Genomic DNA, 17746 nt, shown 5'->3' on the forward strand with positions numbered 1-17746 from the left:
TTCTCAAATGATATGTTCGTCATATAGATTTCAAGAGCTCCAAGGCCCATGTGTAACTATCAGCTATACCAGTCTGGAAGTGCATGTTCTATTTAAGAACATGAAGAACTGTCATAAATGATCAAGGATTTATCTAGACCGGGACCTACCATTCTAGCTATGTCAAGTATCAACGGAGTCAGGAAATAATCAGCACAACATGGAAATAAGAAGCTGATTTGTGCTGAAGGCTTCAGAGTTTTGGTACCCCTTCTGTTCCTTCCTTCCGAGTTGCTGTTCTAACTGTAGATGATATCTTCCATATAAATTGACAGCTGAATTTAAATCTTGCAGAGTTACTGAAATTGTTGTGGTGTGTGTTTGTGCCTTGGTGTTTTATGAAGTTCCGCTGAGTTTAAATTTTGTGCTTTCCAGTTTCTTTGAAAGAGCATATATATTTATACTGAGAGAACAAATTTAAATGCCTAATCTGCTTCTCTTTTGGGAAAGTTGAGATCGTCAGGGAACTGCACTTAGAATTCTGGCTTCTACAGAACGTGGTAGAAATGTTACTGCTATGAAAAGGAAGTTGAAGTGCTGATTGATTAAAAGTAGAAGAAAATACTTTCAGAACTCTTAGCCAAAACAAGTAGAGCATTAGCAGTTGTTCTTCCCTGGCCCATTGGGCTAGTTTCATAATTGGTACTGGCTGTTTCAGAGTCCGACTTAATCACACCTTTGATTCAGTGAGGTCACAGGACGTTGTGCAGAGGGAAACCTTCCAGAGCTATGTGTATGGGACGCTTGCCTACTTCAAGCATCCTGTGGAACACAGTTGTTTATTGTGTTTTGGTGGTGTTTTTCTTGAGGGAGGGTGGTAGGGTGGGGAGTGAGGGGGGAGGGCTGGTTGTTATTTTAAAGGATGCCTATATAATTATTTTCATGCAGCTTTGTGGATGGCAGGCTTTTTTTCCTTTTCTATCTTCATTATTTTCACATCATTAAATAGCTCTCTTTCTGGTGATCTTCTAGGTCCCAGGTGAAGTAATCGCTTACAGAGAAGAAGCAATTTAAATGTTGCTTCTGAAATATAAAAAACTTAAGTTGCAGAGTTCCCTAAATGGTTTGGATTCAGAACAGATGCATGTCAGGAAAATTAATCACAGCACAAACCTTCATCCCAAATCCTTTTGCAGTCAAAAGATGGCCAAGTTGAAGAGGATGTCAATGGTGAACAGAAGGCAAAGAGTAATTACTCATGGTGTTTTCTTAGGAATTTTAATGTTACCTGAGGGCATCCTTCAGCGGTCAGGACTTCAAGATGCAGAAAACTGTTAGCCTGTTTCCCCCAGTCAGGAAGGATAATCACTTTGCCCAGTCTCTGGACTAAGCTCTTCAGGGCTCAGACAGCAGCAACTTCGTGCACTTTGGTTATGATTGAAGTAGCACGATTTACTATGAAGTCCTTATGCTTTCTGGCTCAGTGTTGGAGCCTGGGTGTTTACTGTGCCTTGCCTTTCCAGTGAGCTTGCTTGCAAACTGTAATCCCTTTGTGTGTTTGTAGCTCAGTGGAAGAATGATCAGTGATGTAGTAAATGTCTCATTAGACTCACCTAACCAGCACTTTCAAGTATATGTCCTTATTATGCATCTGATTTTAATTTGATTAGTGGCAGATACCAAGATCCAGCTGTATAACCTCTTCTCCCAGAACAGGTGAATACAAAAATCTACTATTGTGTTAAAGGATATCTTTGAATTCGATTCAGGAAACAGGTACCAGAAAGAATACATCTGCTCTATGGGCTACAATAACTGAGATGTTGGAAAATTGCTCTTCCCGTGGGTAGTAGACTGTTTTAGTCGTGGCAGTCAACATATCTCTACAGAACTTCAACAATAAATGAAAAGGAAGTGAGCAGACAAATTAATCTTTCCCATAACTGTTTCAGTTTCTTTTTGCACTGATGCTGAATAGAGGAGTGAATATCAATATCTATTCTGGATTAGCGTTAATGCTTCTTATACACAGAAATAATAAAACAGTGTGGTGGGCTGTTGCATGCTTCCTCAGTTTACTGTTTTCAGGTTGGAAGTGTCCTGCATTCTCCATATGTCAGAATCCAAGGTGCATTTTTGAGCATGATGCCTTACAAAGGTATGCGCCAGCTGGGTTTGTTATTCCACTCTTAATAATGTTTTCCAGAAAGTGTAAGCAATTGAAAAGGGAAACTTTATGCCTTTGCTGCTGATAAGGCTGTAGTCCTGCAGCTCTTTGAATCTATAGATGCCTCTCTTTGCAGAAGTGATCTTTTTTCTGAAGACCAGTTCTCATTTTGGGATTTATTTTATAAATAGATGGAAAAAAAAAAAAAAACCCAAACCCCAATCAAACAACAGCAGTGTGCTAGCGTGGTAGAGAGTCCACAGTTGAATGGTTGGTTGTTTAAATTAGCTGAATGGTTATCTAAATCAGTAGAATAGCCTTGGAACTTTCATAGGGGTATGTATTCAAGTATTTGTGTTCTGCAGTGAGCCTTTGTTGTTCAGAACAACACCTTTCATTTAAAAAAAAACCCAAAGTTTACTTGGTTACCCAGGTTCCTAATTCCAGTTTTGTTTTTTCACTAATAATCACATTGGATTTTAGAAAAAGTTTGTATTCTCAGTTTGTTAGAATGGGACTTTTGATGGCTGCTTGGGTCGTGTCAGTGTGCATCTGAAGTTGCCAGTTTACGCTGAGGCCCAAGACTGTACTGTCTGCTCTGGATAGAAGTCTCACAGTTCTCATGGTATTAGTTTCCCAGGCAAACTCAGTACTGTTTGTTTCAGTTTAAGTACAGAGTACACGTGTTGAAGAGAATAAACCAAAGCACAGAGTTTTAGTACTTGCAGCATCTACTCAACACTTCTATGGCTGCCAGTTCTCACATTCTGCCTGTTGATGGCTAACATTGGGTGACCATTTACTTTTGGTATAATTTTTCTCCAAATTTCTGTGCTTAGGAGAAGGTAAGATATTGCTGTGATATAAAAAGCCATATTAAAAAAAAAAAGCTACGTTTCATCAATTAAAAAGATAAGATATACAAAATTGATTAAATTGATTTGATCATTGGTACATGAATACTGGTGGTGGTTTATTTGTTTATGGTTTGTTCATTTGTATTATTTACATAAAATTCTTTAATTGAATTAAAGTTAATGATTTCTTATTAATACACTGGGTTTTTACTGAGTTAGAGAAGCTTATGTGAATCCTACCATTTAAATTTTTTGTCCCTCCCTTTGTTTTTTTTTATAAGCACTATTATAGAACTGCTGTTGTCTTCTGTTGTATACTTTTAACGCATTTTTCAAAATTACAGATGTTACATAGAAAACCTGATAAAGATGGGAAGGCTATGTTGCTTTAGCAGGAATATGCTGACACTGGGATCTTTTCCCCAGCAGCTTGAGATTTCTTCTAGCATTGGCCAAATCGTGCAGAGCTACTGATGTCTCAGTAGTGACATGTTTGTGCCAGAGGGAAGCCAGTCAGCCTTTGTACAGTGTTGCTGTGACAGGACGCTATATATGAATTTTCCTAGGGAATATATTTAGAAACTTGACCAAAAGTATTTTCAAAAGGACAGTTAATATTTTCCTGGGATGCTGATACAAAGTTCTATTTTGCATATTAGTAGTGCTAAGTAAATCACTGTGCAGTGATCACGTGTGACTGTTGCATTACACAGAATCTAGGTAAAGAACATTTCCTGTTGGAGAGTATGGCTTCAGGAGAACGCCGGTTTTTAGTGCTTTGTGAAACTGTCTTAATGAACTGTTCTGTTTTCGGGGCTTTGTTTTGATGTGGGAATAACTCATTATGTATTCTTGATGCTTGAAGACCATTTGGGACATTGGAGCATGTTCAAGTATGGTACAGAGACAAGAAGTTCTTCCTGCTTCTGCTTCACTGCAGTGTGAGATTGTTAGTAACCCTTCTGAAGAAAGGAAGCTATAACTGTGTAGTCAGTTATTTAGTTTATAGCCATTATTTTACAGTAAATTTTTCCTTGGTAAAAAGAATACTAGATTTCTTTCCCACTGCTGTACGTATTTCTTAAAGTTTCTGTTATTTGTATGCAAAAAAGTAAATTTCATCATAGTATTTGGTGAAACCGATTTGAAATAGAAAGCATTTCCACTTTTCATTCCAGTATAGTGGGTTTTTTTAGCCAAATTGTTTAATTGTAATTTGCAAAACTGTTGCTTACCCAAGTCTTGCCCTAGTTTTCCCCTTCTACACCTGCCTCTGCACCTGTTCAGTTGCTCTTTTGGTTTTCATGGTCAAACTGACAGCAGGCTGCTGAGCAGAAGTTCATGGTAGCACTGCAACATTTTTGTCCAGTATTTCACAGTCCTGTTGGTGACTGCTGTCAAGAGACTGCAGAATGTAGTATCCCATTGAAAGATCGTGATACTTACCAGACTTGTTTTAAATGCCAAGTGATAGAAATATAGTGGTCTTTGTATCAAAGTATGAGTTATTTTGTACTGTGAATCCAATAGGCTTTAAAGGAAACAACACAAGCATACATGGATAAGCCATATTTTTTCAGTATTGTCAAAATAGCTTTTGGGAACGGGTAGAGTTGGCAGTTGTAATGCAAACTGTGCAAAAATACTGGTTTGGGTTTTGTTCTAATTAAAAGAAAAGCATATGGGATTTTAGAATTATAGTCAACCTTGACACTGACAGTGGCTTATAAGCAGCAGCAGTGTCTTCCAGAGCTGCTGCCAGTAAAGCAGCAGTGGCATAAACGCAGAATATCTCTTCGATCTATTAATATTTAAAAGTATTAATTCCATTAATACTCCTAAGAATGTGATTCAAATTTGATATAAGGTAGGTTTCCAAATACTGTGATCACATTCTCCTGCTGGTCTTTCCCTTTCTGTATTGAAATAACTTAGTCTTGGTTATGTTTATTCCTAGATACTTCATTGTCTCAGTGTGAATCGAGTGATTGGACTTCTGTACCAACAACTAACCATAAATGTGTAGATATGCCTATAGCCAAACACAGGGAAGAGGTAATTTCATTGTATTTTCTGTCATTGTGGAATAGAGCTGAAAATAATGCTTTGGTTTGTGGTGTTTTTTTCAGAAGGAAACTTCTGTTCTTGTTTTAAGCATTGTACAAAACCTTTGTTCATTGTATAAAACCATTGTATAAAAATTCTTAGAGGAAGAAACATTGCTGTTGTACTTTCTGTTTATAGGTATTTATGTAAAATATGTAAGCAAGTGCATGCCCATGTTCTTTTTTTTGTGATCTTCTAATTTGTTTTAGGAGTCCAGTTATCTACAGATGCCTAGGAGATGATGGAAAATATAGAACAATGTTTTACAGAGATTTGATATGTGGCCTGGAAGCTGCTGATATTTCAAATCTTTTTGAAATCTGTTTTGAGTTGTTGTAGACTTACGAGTTTTCTTGAAAAATTGTTTCAGATAGTGTCTCTAATAGAAAGAAATTCAGTTGTGATTGTACAAGGCTCAACTGGCAGTGGTAAGAGTACACAGATTCCACAATATATTTTGGATTATTGCGTTCAGCAATCTATCTACTGCAACATTGCTGTTACCCAGCCTCGGAAAATTGGTGCCAGCAGCATTGCCAGGTGGATTAGCAAGGAACGGTCATGGACACTCGGTGGATTTGTAGGATACCAGGTATAAGAAAACTTCAAACTGTATTTAAAAATACATAAAGTAGTACTGCATCTTCCTTCTTGACTTCTTTTAAGCATATCTAACATACTGAAGAAATGTTAAAGAATCTCTGTTTGAAGTGGAATTGCAGATTTCTGGCTGTCCCCTGTTAAACATTCATAATTAAATGTTTATTTTAAAGTGGAACAACTATAAATGCTAGTAGGACTCCAACAGAAATATTTAATTGTCTGCATTCTGATAACTGGATACATCTATGTTATTAATCACTGAAATTGATGCAGAACTATATTTTCTTGCTTTTTTCTTCAAACTCCTTAATTAACATACTTGATTTATTTTTTTTTTTTTTTTACTTTAATACATTTACCTGTCAGCTATGTCAAAACTTCCATGCCTTTATGGCTAGACTGTTCCGTGAGCGTCCTGTCATTTCTTCTTAAAATGTGAAAAACTTGAACTAGTTTTTCCTCTTAAATCTACCTCTGCCTTTAGTGTTGTCAAACTCTGCTTCAAACTCAGTTCTATCCATCCATTTATAAACTTGATGCAACTTTAATCAGCTCTTTGTCAGTAGCCACAACAAAGTGCTGTGATCATTGTTTCACTGGTAGTTTGACAATAGCTGTGCCTGGACTAGCTTCTCTGGGTCTTAAGGCCAGGGGGTGATGCTGGTGGTGCTGGGAGGGTGTTAGTAGAGAGTTACCTGCTTCTGGAGCCCTTTGCTGGGACCAAATGTTGGTTTGTTCTTCCTCTCCATTCTTGATGTTTCTTCCTCTCTTTCTTCCACATAGTGTTATATTTAAATTATATAATATAAATAATATATTTATATTTATATGCTATATAATATATTTATATATTTTTTATATTTATATTTTTATATTTTTATATTTAAATATTTATATGTTTGCTAACATGCATTTATATCTTTCTTTTTATTCATTGGTGTGCAGCTCCAGGTTACATCTCAATGTACTACATCTGGTGCCATTTATGTATGTTAGATGCTTTCTCTTTGTTACCCATAAACCCACCTTTGTCCAGTTCCAGGTCTGAGATGGTTTTATTTTTAACTGACCATTACAGAGTTGTTTATAGCCTAGGGTCAACAGTGCCAAGCTTCTCCCTCATCTGTTAGCCCTTGTCTTCTTTCTTCTGTTCTGCATCCTGTGTCTCCACTTGCCAAGGTCTCTGCTACTGTACCAGACCTGTATATCTCAACACTACAAGGAATTGCTATAGACTAAATAAAGCAAGGGTAGAGGCAGATAAAGAAAAGGCCAGAGAGGGGGCCTGACGTGCCATAGTCCTGAGGCCTTGCAAACGCAATACAAAGCTTATGGCCTGTTACTAGTAACAGCAATACCATATTACAGGGCTACACAGATACATCAGCTTCATTTTTGCACCAAAAGGATCTTGTCATCCCTACTGAATTCTGTTCTTTGTCTAAGTATCAAATGTTAGCACTTTCTTTTTATATATCTGCCACAAATGCTGTAGAGGGGAAAATTACTTTTAACTTTCCATTTTTTATAACACTACCCTGAAGTTTAATTTTTCCACATGTAGGGTGGAAGATGAAGTAAAAATACTCTTTATGGTCAATTCCTTACTTACTAAAGAAGTTTCAGTTCTGGGAGGTGAACATTCTAGATAACTGCATGGGAATTATGATCTGACATTATCTCAAATCCTAACTAAACCAATATTAGTAACCTCCAGTTATTGCTTTGTAGAATTCCTGTGGGTTATATACATTGCTTTTTTTCTGAAGTAGTTTCTAAACAAAGTGTTTTATATGACTTGATAGCATGATTTAAATAGTCATAAAATTGCAGAATTGATTCATTAGGGTAATGAACGTTAAAGATGTTAAATGGTGGTGTGTTTCCAAACTGTCTTCAGGACAGTGTATGTGGATGTGCTGTGCTTGTTTCACAAGTACCTGTGCGAAATGAGCAGAAATGGAAGTAGAAAATAGTTGAGTGTAGACGTGTCAACCCTAGTCTGTTTCAGAAGAGGAAAGTGAAAAGATGGTCATGGCTCTGCCTACCTGTCTGGGTTCTGGGTAGGGAGCACCTCAGATAGCGGAAGTTACAGAAGTATTTTAGAAATCATAAATCCATTGTTTAACATAGGATTGTAGAATTTTCCTCTCAAGAACAAGTTGCCTGGACTTGATGTCTTATACTTCTTTCCTTTTCTCCTGTAAGTAAGCAAATGACGTTTTAGCAAAATTTTTGGTTTTTTTCTTAGTGGAAAGATCCATGTGTGTACCTTTAAGAAGAAGAATTCTCAGACTATAGCCCCCAGCAAGAACTTTTCATCCTTTCTTTTATAAACTTATGGGTTTTTTTAATTTCTCCCAATGAAAATATTTGCTTCCTGAGTTAACGGATTCTGGGCTTTAAAAACACATTTGTACAGGGCCTTTTACAAGTTTGAATGAATAATACTTCTGGGTTTACACTATATTTAATTTTGGAGTTCTTTCAGATGCATAACACCTGTAAATACATTGGCTATCTGTTCACGTCTGTATTTTTCTCATTGTGTTAGGTGGGTTTAGAGAACATTTCCACAAAGGAGACAAGGTTGCTGTACATGACAACTGGAGTTCTTCTTCAGAAAGTAGTTTGTGCCAAAAGCCTAGCTGAATTCACACACATTTTCATTGATGAAGTAAGTTGGTGGAAATACATTTAAATTTTTTATTAAGAAAACATCTTCCTTTTTCTATCTCTTACCATGCTAGAGAAAGAAAAATGCAGTCGTCTACTTGTAAAGATGCTTTGTATAAGTTGTCCCACTTCTGTAAATAGGCTTGTCTTGCTGTTCTTTTGAGCAATGAAGTTTAGAACTGAGGGAGTGGGGGAATATGTTTGAGAGTGCCTAGCTTTTTATCTGAATGCCTTGAAATGTTTTCTGAAATCCACTGCCTGGATTCCAAGAAAGTTTCCGGCTAGGCCTATGAGGTGGTGGCGGCTGGTTTTACTTTCTTGGCTGTTACTTCCCTTAGAGTCTTTACCTTTTGCAGATATCCTGAAAAATAAAATAGCCCTCTGAAAATTCTTTGTCTTCTGGACGGATTTACAGTATACTCATGTGGATTCATCGTTGTTGATGTCAGTTCACTGAAAAGCTAAAGAAAATATACTTGTAGGATTTTTTGTAACATGTATATTTTTATGTGGTTTTGTGCTTATTTTCTGAGGTAAACAGTATTTGTTAAATACAGTTAGATGTGAAATTGTACTTACACAAACCGTGAATGTAAATCACATGTAAGGCATAGGGCTAAATTTTGGGATGTAGTGGCACAGAGGAGGGCTTTTTTTAATGCTGGTTTTCATTTTCACTCTGTTACAGTACTGTAGCTGAGGGTGACTTTGATTCTTGGGTATTTGAGGAGCAGGGAGACAGTAGTTGGTAAACCATTAGGCCATTACAGTAATAATGAGGACTGTTGTAACTGCACTTGAGATGGCACATTGAAAAACCGGAAAAGATTAAGCAGATAATTACACTTTTGTATGAAGAAACTTCAGGACTTCGTTCAAACAGACCAAAATAACCAGAAAGCCCCAAATCCTGAAGAATTGTACCAGTTGTCTTCATGGGAAGATTGGAGACCACTCTAACATATCAGCAGGGTTTTGCAAACCTTAAAAATGTTAAGCCTAAGATAGGGAAATGCAGATTAGATGTAAGATTCAAAAGTTTAACTATAGAAGTGCTTACATAGAGAAACGTTAGATTGTTCATTAGTAAAGTTTTGTGGCCCCTTATGCTTATCTGTGTGCCGTAATTTCAACTGATGATATTAGCTTGTACCACTTCTTTCAGCAGCTCCTAGGTTTCAAGACTGCATGTGGTATCCACTTCCCCAGCCAAAATTCTAGTCCTTCCTGTTCACCATATGCCACTTTTTTTCCCCCCCTCACATTTACCTTGCAGGTAATGATCTTGACCCAATAGTAACCATTTTTTGAAAATGTCCCTGGTTGTTGGGAGAGGGGTGGGGTGGGGTGGGGGTGGAGTAGATGACCTTTAGAGGTCCCTTCCAACCCAGACTATTCTATAATTCTATGATTTTAGCAGCCAGGTGCTCTCCACTTCATTCTTAATTGCAGGTCTCAGCCCTGTTAAGAGTACTGCAGGTGTTTAGGAACACACCTGAGCAGACCTAAGTCTGAAAATCATGACTTCTCACAGCAAAGTCTTGCTGTCAGCCTGAAAACTGATTTAGCTGAATCTTTTTTTGTAATGGGGCAATAATGAATATAAGTGTATCTTTATATTGTGTTAGAATAGGCTAAATACCTTACAGGGGCTGAATGTTGACCTTGAAGGTAAAACTCTGGAAAAAGCTGCTGCATTTAATCTATTTAAACTGTAATAATTCAAGAAAGGGATATGATTGTCATCAATAATGTTGAGAAGAAGTATTTATTGAATTGCAAGGAGCAGCCAGAAAAGTCAGGTGCTAGGATATATAAAAAAACTAGGTGGTAAATAGTGTTTTAAAAAGCAGTTGTGTATTTTGATCATAGCTAGAAGCCATAGGGACCACAGGGAGTCAATTCAATTTGCTTGTTAGACAAGCTGCCTTAGTCCCTGCCTGGATCATTTGTGATCTTACCAGTGCAATTGACTTACTCATCTTCGGTGTCACTTCAGCTGCTGTTGTCAACTCTAGTAGAACTAGTGGGTAGAGCTCACAATTGGTTTTCTAGTCATTCTACAATTTTCATTACTTAATAATGGCATATGATTTTTCACAGAGGGTGCTGTAGTAATTTGAAAATTTGTGTTGGGATTTTAAAATGTGATTAACATGCATAGTTTTAAAAGGTGGGTTTTCTTCTATGAAAATGTATTGTTGTTCGAAGTTACAAAAACAAAGCATGAAATTGAGTAGCAAAGGAAGAGACTGTCAAAAAGAAGAGTATAAATTAATGAAAACTAAATTGTGGATAATGTCTTCCAGGTGCATGAGCGTACAGAAGAAATGGATTTCTTGCTCTTGGTGATCCGTAAACTGTTGCGCACAAATTCACAATCTGTAAAGGTAGGTTCAAAGTACATTCTGCTACTGCTTCTTACAAGAATAAAATTTTACATGTTTTTGATCTGCAAAGGGCATGTTTTAAAGAACTTACCTTAAAATGTGTCATTATTTTTTACTGAAATATTATCTAGCTTGCCACTCTTCATAGGCGAGCAAGCTAAAGGGCATTCTTTTCCTGGCTGCTTTAATGTGTTCTGAGAGACTTTTTTTTTTTTCCCCTCATGTTAGAATGCATTAGTTTCTAAAGTGTGCTTAAGGCTAAAAAATGCAAGAGGGATATTTGACTAGAATTAAATATTGGGTATTGAGGGCAGTGCTTATCCTTGGTTAAATATGGCAGCATTAACTCTTGGAAATACTGAGCTTTTTTAAATGGGACAACATATTTGGAATAATAGCAAAAGCCAGAAATGCTGTGTTTGTAGTTTCTAGATAGATCTGGTAGTAAAACATGGCTGGGATTTTTCTCTGCATGTTAGGTAATTGTGTGTTGTACTAAAGCAGAGTTTGCAGAGGTTGGGCATGACATATTTAGTCTTTATGGTCTCAAAGTAACAGACTCTTGAATTGCAGGACATTAAATACAGCTGATAAGAGTTTGGCTAACTAGGTATATTCCTGCCCAGCTATTTGGGACTGCAGAAATTGTGTGAGACGTATCCCATAAGTGCTTCAGTTAATACAAACTCTTCTGTCCAGAACAGATGTAACCTGAATCTACATTGGCTGTTTTTGTTCTTATTGGAAGGGAATCTGTTTTCTTCCATACAATCCACCACATTGATTCAAACTCGGATAACTTGGTCTTTAGATCTTCCAAGCATGTTCTCACTCACTGGAAGTGCCCTTCCTGTTGGCATAGGGCATGTCTGTGCACTTCACAGCATTTACTTTTTCTTCCTTTCCTTGCTGATAAAAAAACTTACTTGTCTTTAAATTCACACGCAGTAGTGTGAAGCTAGTCAGCCTTTCTTAGCGCTTGGCTCTGCCTACCGAGATTACCAAGTAATTTGATCATACTCATTACATGAAAAAGTTTGCCCTTGATGCTGCTTATCTGGTTGTTATCAATGGTGGGAATCCCTACTGGCCCTATAATCTTTTCTGTTAGAAAATGTTTTTGTTTTATAGGTTCCTGAAAGATTTTTTTTCCCCTGTATAATTCTGATTAAATCTCTCAAAATAGTCACCAGCTTTATCTCCTTTATATCCTTCTCTGCAGTTGTTTTTTCAGATAACAGTTTCATGTTCTAAATCTGAGCCAATATTACATTTGGGGAGTGTCCCCCTTTGATTTTTCTGTGGTGGGGAGGGGGGAACTCTTGATCTCAGTTGCTGGGTTTTGGCAGAGTGGAACAGGTAATTCACGCAGCGTCTCCTACTTAATCCATTTTCAGCCGCTTTTGAAAACCTGTAAAGAAAGAAAGTGTTGATCATGTGGCAAATTAATTTAGAAAATGCAAGATTCTCCTCCCAGCCCCTCTGGATTCATTAAACAAAAGGGTGTAAGGAGGTCTGTTTTTGGACTACTTGATCTTGAAGAACTGTCTACTTTGATTACCCTCTATTCCAATGTGTTCCTCGGCCATGTTTGTGATACATACTTGTTGAATTTCCGCTCTGGGGGTAGATCAAACTCTTGGTTTAGTAATGTGATCCTTCAGGGACTCTGATAGGAACCTATAGTTTTCCTTAGAGTTTGGAAAGACCCCATGCAGATTAGGGAGTGCAAATTACACAGATTGCCTGGAAGAAGAGGTAACTTAATATTCCTTGCCTGTAACTGCAGTTAGGATAATTTAGATTGGATTTTGTTTCAATAGCTTTCAGGCAAGGTTAGGTTTAGCCTATTTTCTTAGCATAGGTGAGCTGCTATTTATTGAGCCATGAGGCAGTTCATGCTGTAGTGGGACAGGTTTCATATTATATTTGCAGAATTATGTCCTTTCAGACTTCTCCTCCTTTCCGGATCATGTTAAATGACTTAATGATTTAGTCTACCCTCTCCACCTATTCCTGGTGCCTTTATATGTGCTTTGGAGCAGAGCACAGTGGTACATTGCCTACTTCGTTAGTTTGCCTGCCTGTCACTTCGTAAGGGGGATGGTCTTGCATTTCATTGCATTTTTTATTTGGGTGTTGATGTGTCTATTTCATTCTGGTTTTGAATTCATACAAGTTGTCAGGAAAGCAAAAGAGGACTGTGTCCCAGTTTACAAGTACTGCTTAGAGTGGCTTGGGAGACCTGAAGATAAAGAAGCTGAACATTATACAGTTCATTATAACTCCTTGGCTCTTTGTCCTTCTTTAAGTTGAAGCTGTCAGTTATTCCAGCTGGATGTGCTGAGCGGTGGGAGCACATTCCAAATGGAATGGTTAGAGGGTAAATAGCCATATCCACCAAGTTACTTCATTCTTCTTCCTTCCCCCATTCTGCACATGTCATGCTTTCTAGCCAGGGAGAAAACAAAGCTGTAAATTCTGAATTTCATAATAATTGAAAGAAAATGTGTCACCAGGTAGCAACTGTGATTTCTGTTCTTCCTGTTCAGGTGAATACAGGTGTTGGATTGTGATAGAGTAAGCAAACATAGCGAGGAGCTTAGTATGATCCTCCAATTCATTTATGCAACTTAAAACTCTGAAACAGAGAAATCTTGTTTGACATATTTCAAAATCATTATAGTAACATTTTTAAGGCTGGGTTACAATTATAGTTACTGCTCTTATAGGGTCTAAACCCATCTTTTGATGGAGTTAAAGGCACTGATATCTAATCTAACTATTTAGTAAAACAGGAGTTGAGAATACTTAGCATACACTTTTTTTCTTTCAAGGACCATGTAGAGATCATAATCTTAAGGAAGGCTACTGTATGGTTTTAGGTTGAACTTTTACCACAGGAAAAAGTTTTTTTCCACATTGTCTGCCCTAGGCATCTAGCCTGAGCTGCTCTCTTACAGATGCTTACCTTTCTCCACATGCTACCTAGGGAATCTTAAACATCTAGCTTTGAATGCCTTAAATATGCCTAGGATGCATACCTGTACTAACCATTAGACCATTTTAGCATAAAGAATAATTGGAGATTCCAGTGTTCTGTGTTAATGTTTCACATTTGCTGTGCAATTTTTTAACAGATAATATTGATGTCTGCTTCCATCAACTGTAAAGAATTTGCTGATTACTTTGCAATTCCAGTTCGTAACAGCCTGAATCCAGCCTGTGTATTTAAGGTGGAAGGTAGACCTTATGCAATTGAAGAATATTATCTTGATGATTTGAAGCACATGGTTCATTTCAAGGTATTGTAAATATAATTTTATTTCTTTGGACATATTAAGAAAGAAATTGGAATAGTCAATTGAAAGCCTAGTTCTTCTTTCATGTAACAGAAATGGAATGTAAAGGACTGGGAATTTTAAATAGTACATGACATTTTGTTCAGTAGTTTGTATCCAAGGTAAAAAATGTAAAAGCTTATGCAGAAAGTAACATATGATGATTTATAGATCTCTCTGAGTACAGCTGACAAACTCAGGGAATACTTTGTGGGTTGGTTCATGTTGCTGTTGTGTATCAAAGGCAGAAAGAGCTAGGAAATGAAGAGAGTCATCAGAAAAGCCTTTATTATAAGTTTGATGTTATCAAACTGGCTTATCTATCAGCTGAGTCTCACATGCTTCCTACTTTTTCCTTTTTTTCCCAGAGCTGTTATGCAGCAGTTTTGAACATATTTCTGTGGTATCCGCATAGGCCACTGTGGCAAATACGTAATTTTGCTTAATGAAAATATTTTAGAATAGTAGATATTCTCCAAAACCCTGGTCGCCACTTAACAGCCTATATGGCTGCACTGGAGAATTGCTGTTCTAATGCCTAAGGAGGGTAGTAATGGCTGAAGATTAATTTGCTGTGTCAATCTTTAGCTTCTAAAATGTACAGTATATTTGTTTGTAGAGCTCCTGATGTGCTATTGCGTAGCACGTATCTGCATAGACAACAGGTACTGAAAGAATAAATGTAAATTTGAATTAATCTGGTTTCTGAGCCCATGCGAACGTCATGAAGTTTAACAAGGCCAGGTGCAAGATCCTGCATATGGGTCAGGGCAATCCCAAGCACAAATACAGACTGGGCAGAGAACAGATTGAGATCAGCCCTGAGGAGGAGGACTTGGGGGTGTTGGTTGATGAGAAGCTCAGCATGACCCAGCAAGGTGCGCTTGCAGCCCAGAAAGCCAACCGTCTCCTGGGATGCATCAAAAGAAGCATTACCAGCAGGTCAAGAGAGGTGATTCTCGCCCTCTACTCAGCTCCCATGAGGCCCCACCTGGAGTACTGTGTCGAGCTCTGGGGCTTCCAACATAAGAGAGTTGTGGACCTGTTGGAGCGAGTCCAGAGGAGGGCCACGAAGGTGATGTGAGGGCTGGAGCCCCTCTCCTATGGAGCCAGGCTGAGAGAGTTGGGGTTGTTCAGCGTGGAGAAGGCTCCAGGGAGGCCTTATAGCAGCCTTCCAGTACCTGAAGGGGGCCTACAAAAAAGCTGGCGAGGGAACTTCTACAAGGGCATGTAGTGATAGGACAAGGAATAATGGCTTTAACCTGAAAGAGGGTAGATTTAGATTAGATAAAAGGAAGAAATTATTCAGTATGAGGGTGTTGAGGTGCTGGAACAGGTTGCCCAGAGAAGTTGTGAATTGCCCCATGCCTGAAAATGTTCAAGGCCAGGCTGGGTGGGGCTTTGAGCAACGTGGTCTAGTGGAAGGTGTCCCTAGCCATGGTAGGGAGGTTGGAACTGGATGATCTTTAAGGTCCCTTCCAACCCAAACCATTCTGATTCTGTCTGTGGTTTTACAGTTGAAAAACAGCTGTGTAGGAATTTACTTGAGTGTCTGAACTCTTTCAGTATTATGGTCCAAGGCAAAATAAACAGGTTAAAGCAAAGTAGAACAAATGTCCTCAGGCTTTAATAGTGACAACCACGCTAAAAATAACTGGGGCATGGGAATAATTATTGGTCAGTTTTGATAAATCAGAACACTGTTATCATGCTAATAAAATGAAGAAAATGGGATGCACTTAAAGTAGCGGTATGTGAGCATATTGTTGTTCTTTAGGTTTCATCCCTTGGTGCTGCAGAGAAATAAAACAAACAGGTAGTTTATGGGAAACAGAAGAAAATAATTGTTTATGCTGTACACAGCACAGGTATTTGTTATGCCTCAACACAGGCAAGCTAAAATAAAAGGTTGTCAACTGTTGAAGTTTTAATGCAGCCCAAAAAATAAACTAAATGCATATAGCAGTTGGTCTGTCAGTTTTTATAGATTGGTGTGGCAGCTCAGATAGATAATGTGGTGGAGATTATGTAATATATGATTTTTGTAAAAGGTTTTTGATGATAGATGACAACAAAAAGGTAACCAAGAAATTCAGTAAGAAGTCTACTTCAGTGAAGTTTCATTTGTCGTAGCTGCACTTTGAGCTGAACATCAGCTGTCACACCTCTCGCCTCAAAGGTCACAAAAAAATACTTTCAGTGCTTATGCCTTTTTATATTTTGTATTTTCTGTGTATATGAGTTAACCTCAATGGATTTTTTTTTTGAAGTTTTCATCTGTTTCTTTATGTTGAGTAGTCCTAGCCATAGTTGTTCTGTTGTTCAGTAGGAGAAGAGTGTGATTGTCCAAGAAGTTATTTGTACCTTAGGGCAACAGTAGAAGCACATAAGTGCTTTTTAATGTGTATGAAAAAAAGAAGACTAAATTGAATTAGAAAGCACTGATCGTTGGTCTTGCATCTTGCTTCTTATGCTGCTGTGTGGAGATTTTCTCTGAATGGTTTTATTTTAAAAAGGCTTAAAACCATGCAAGGTCTAAGATTTATGTAATATCATGATAGAATGAAAGCAGAACCTGAGTGCTAAGGCAGTTAATGAGTTAATGCTGTCATATGGAAGCAGGCGCACATCTTTCATCATGCTAAAATCAAAATTGGTTAGATATCTGCCAAAGGCACAGGCTTCAGGCTTTAGTTCTAAATATTTTGCCTATGAAAGCCTGTAAAATTCACATGCAGGAATACAGAAGTTAAAATAAAAAAACCCCAGTCTTTGCTTTTTAGATAGAGTTTTTCCAAGTTTCCTTTAGATTTTAAGATTAATAACTGTAAAATCAGATTATATAAATCATAACTCATTCCTTAAAGCATCTTGATGTCAATCAGTTTAGACCTTTAACTGTCTCATTTCCTGTAAGGTATGAACCTTTGTCCCTTTTCAAAAAATCTTAAAATAACTGTATGTTTCTCTATAAATGTAGAATTCTTTTATGAATTCCGCAGAACTCTTTGCTTGACTATGTCACTCATTTCCATAGGTGATAATGTTTTATTACTATGCTTGAAAATAAAAATTTTCTTTCAGCAGTTCTGACTTGAATAATTAGGGAATTCACTGATACCAGCTGTGATTTGGAAGATAAATAGAAATGCCAGTCATTATTTTTCTTCTGTATGCGTGTTTGCAGTAAACCCTTTGCTATGGCTAGACAGAACATCTAGCTGAATCAAAGATAAAGCTTTGCACTTGAATTGCTTCATTTGTAGGAAAGAATGAAAATAAGAGGGAAGGAAGGGAGAAATGCTCCTCAGTGTAGTACTGGCCACGCTTGCCCATATACTGGGTCGTTTATAGGTGCTACTGTTTAATTTTTGAGTATAGGTTTATAGAAAGTAGTTTTTTTTTTTATTTTGACATAATGGCCTTTGTAGGCACATCATTCTAGATATTTAACTGGATTGTTATTTTGTCATATCAGCACCCTCTAAGCCCCAAGCAATCAGTGAAACACAGGTTTTGATGAAAAATGCACGAAGGCTGTATCTATACGCAAATTTAAAGCTAGTTGTATAACTGCTTACCTATTCCTGTAGTATGGTATTGGAGATATCAAATGCAAATTAATTG

At 37.5% G+C, this 17746-nt stretch overlaps 1 protein-coding gene across 2 annotated transcripts in view; it reads left to right on the forward strand.

The window, feature by feature from the left end:
• The window catches only part of TDRD9 (tudor domain containing 9), a 92161-nt gene that overhangs the window by 25547 nt on the left and 48868 nt on the right, over positions 1-17746 (forward strand). For both annotated transcript variants that reach the window (XM_075104047.1, XM_075104046.1), the window contains 5 exons: positions 4961-5058; positions 5480-5701; positions 8267-8389; positions 10698-10778; positions 13919-14083. In XM_075104047.1, coding sequence (XP_074960148.1) covers positions 4961-5058; positions 5480-5701; positions 8267-8389; positions 10698-10778; positions 13919-14083 — 689 coding nt within the window. The remainder of the gene's footprint in view (positions 1-4960; positions 5059-5479; positions 5702-8266; positions 8390-10697; positions 10779-13918; positions 14084-17746) is intronic.

This window comes from Phalacrocorax aristotelis, chromosome 9, assembly GCF_949628215.1.
Source record: "Phalacrocorax aristotelis chromosome 9, bGulAri2.1, whole genome shotgun sequence".
NCBI lineage: Eukaryota > Metazoa > Chordata > Aves > Suliformes > Phalacrocoracidae > Phalacrocorax > Phalacrocorax aristotelis.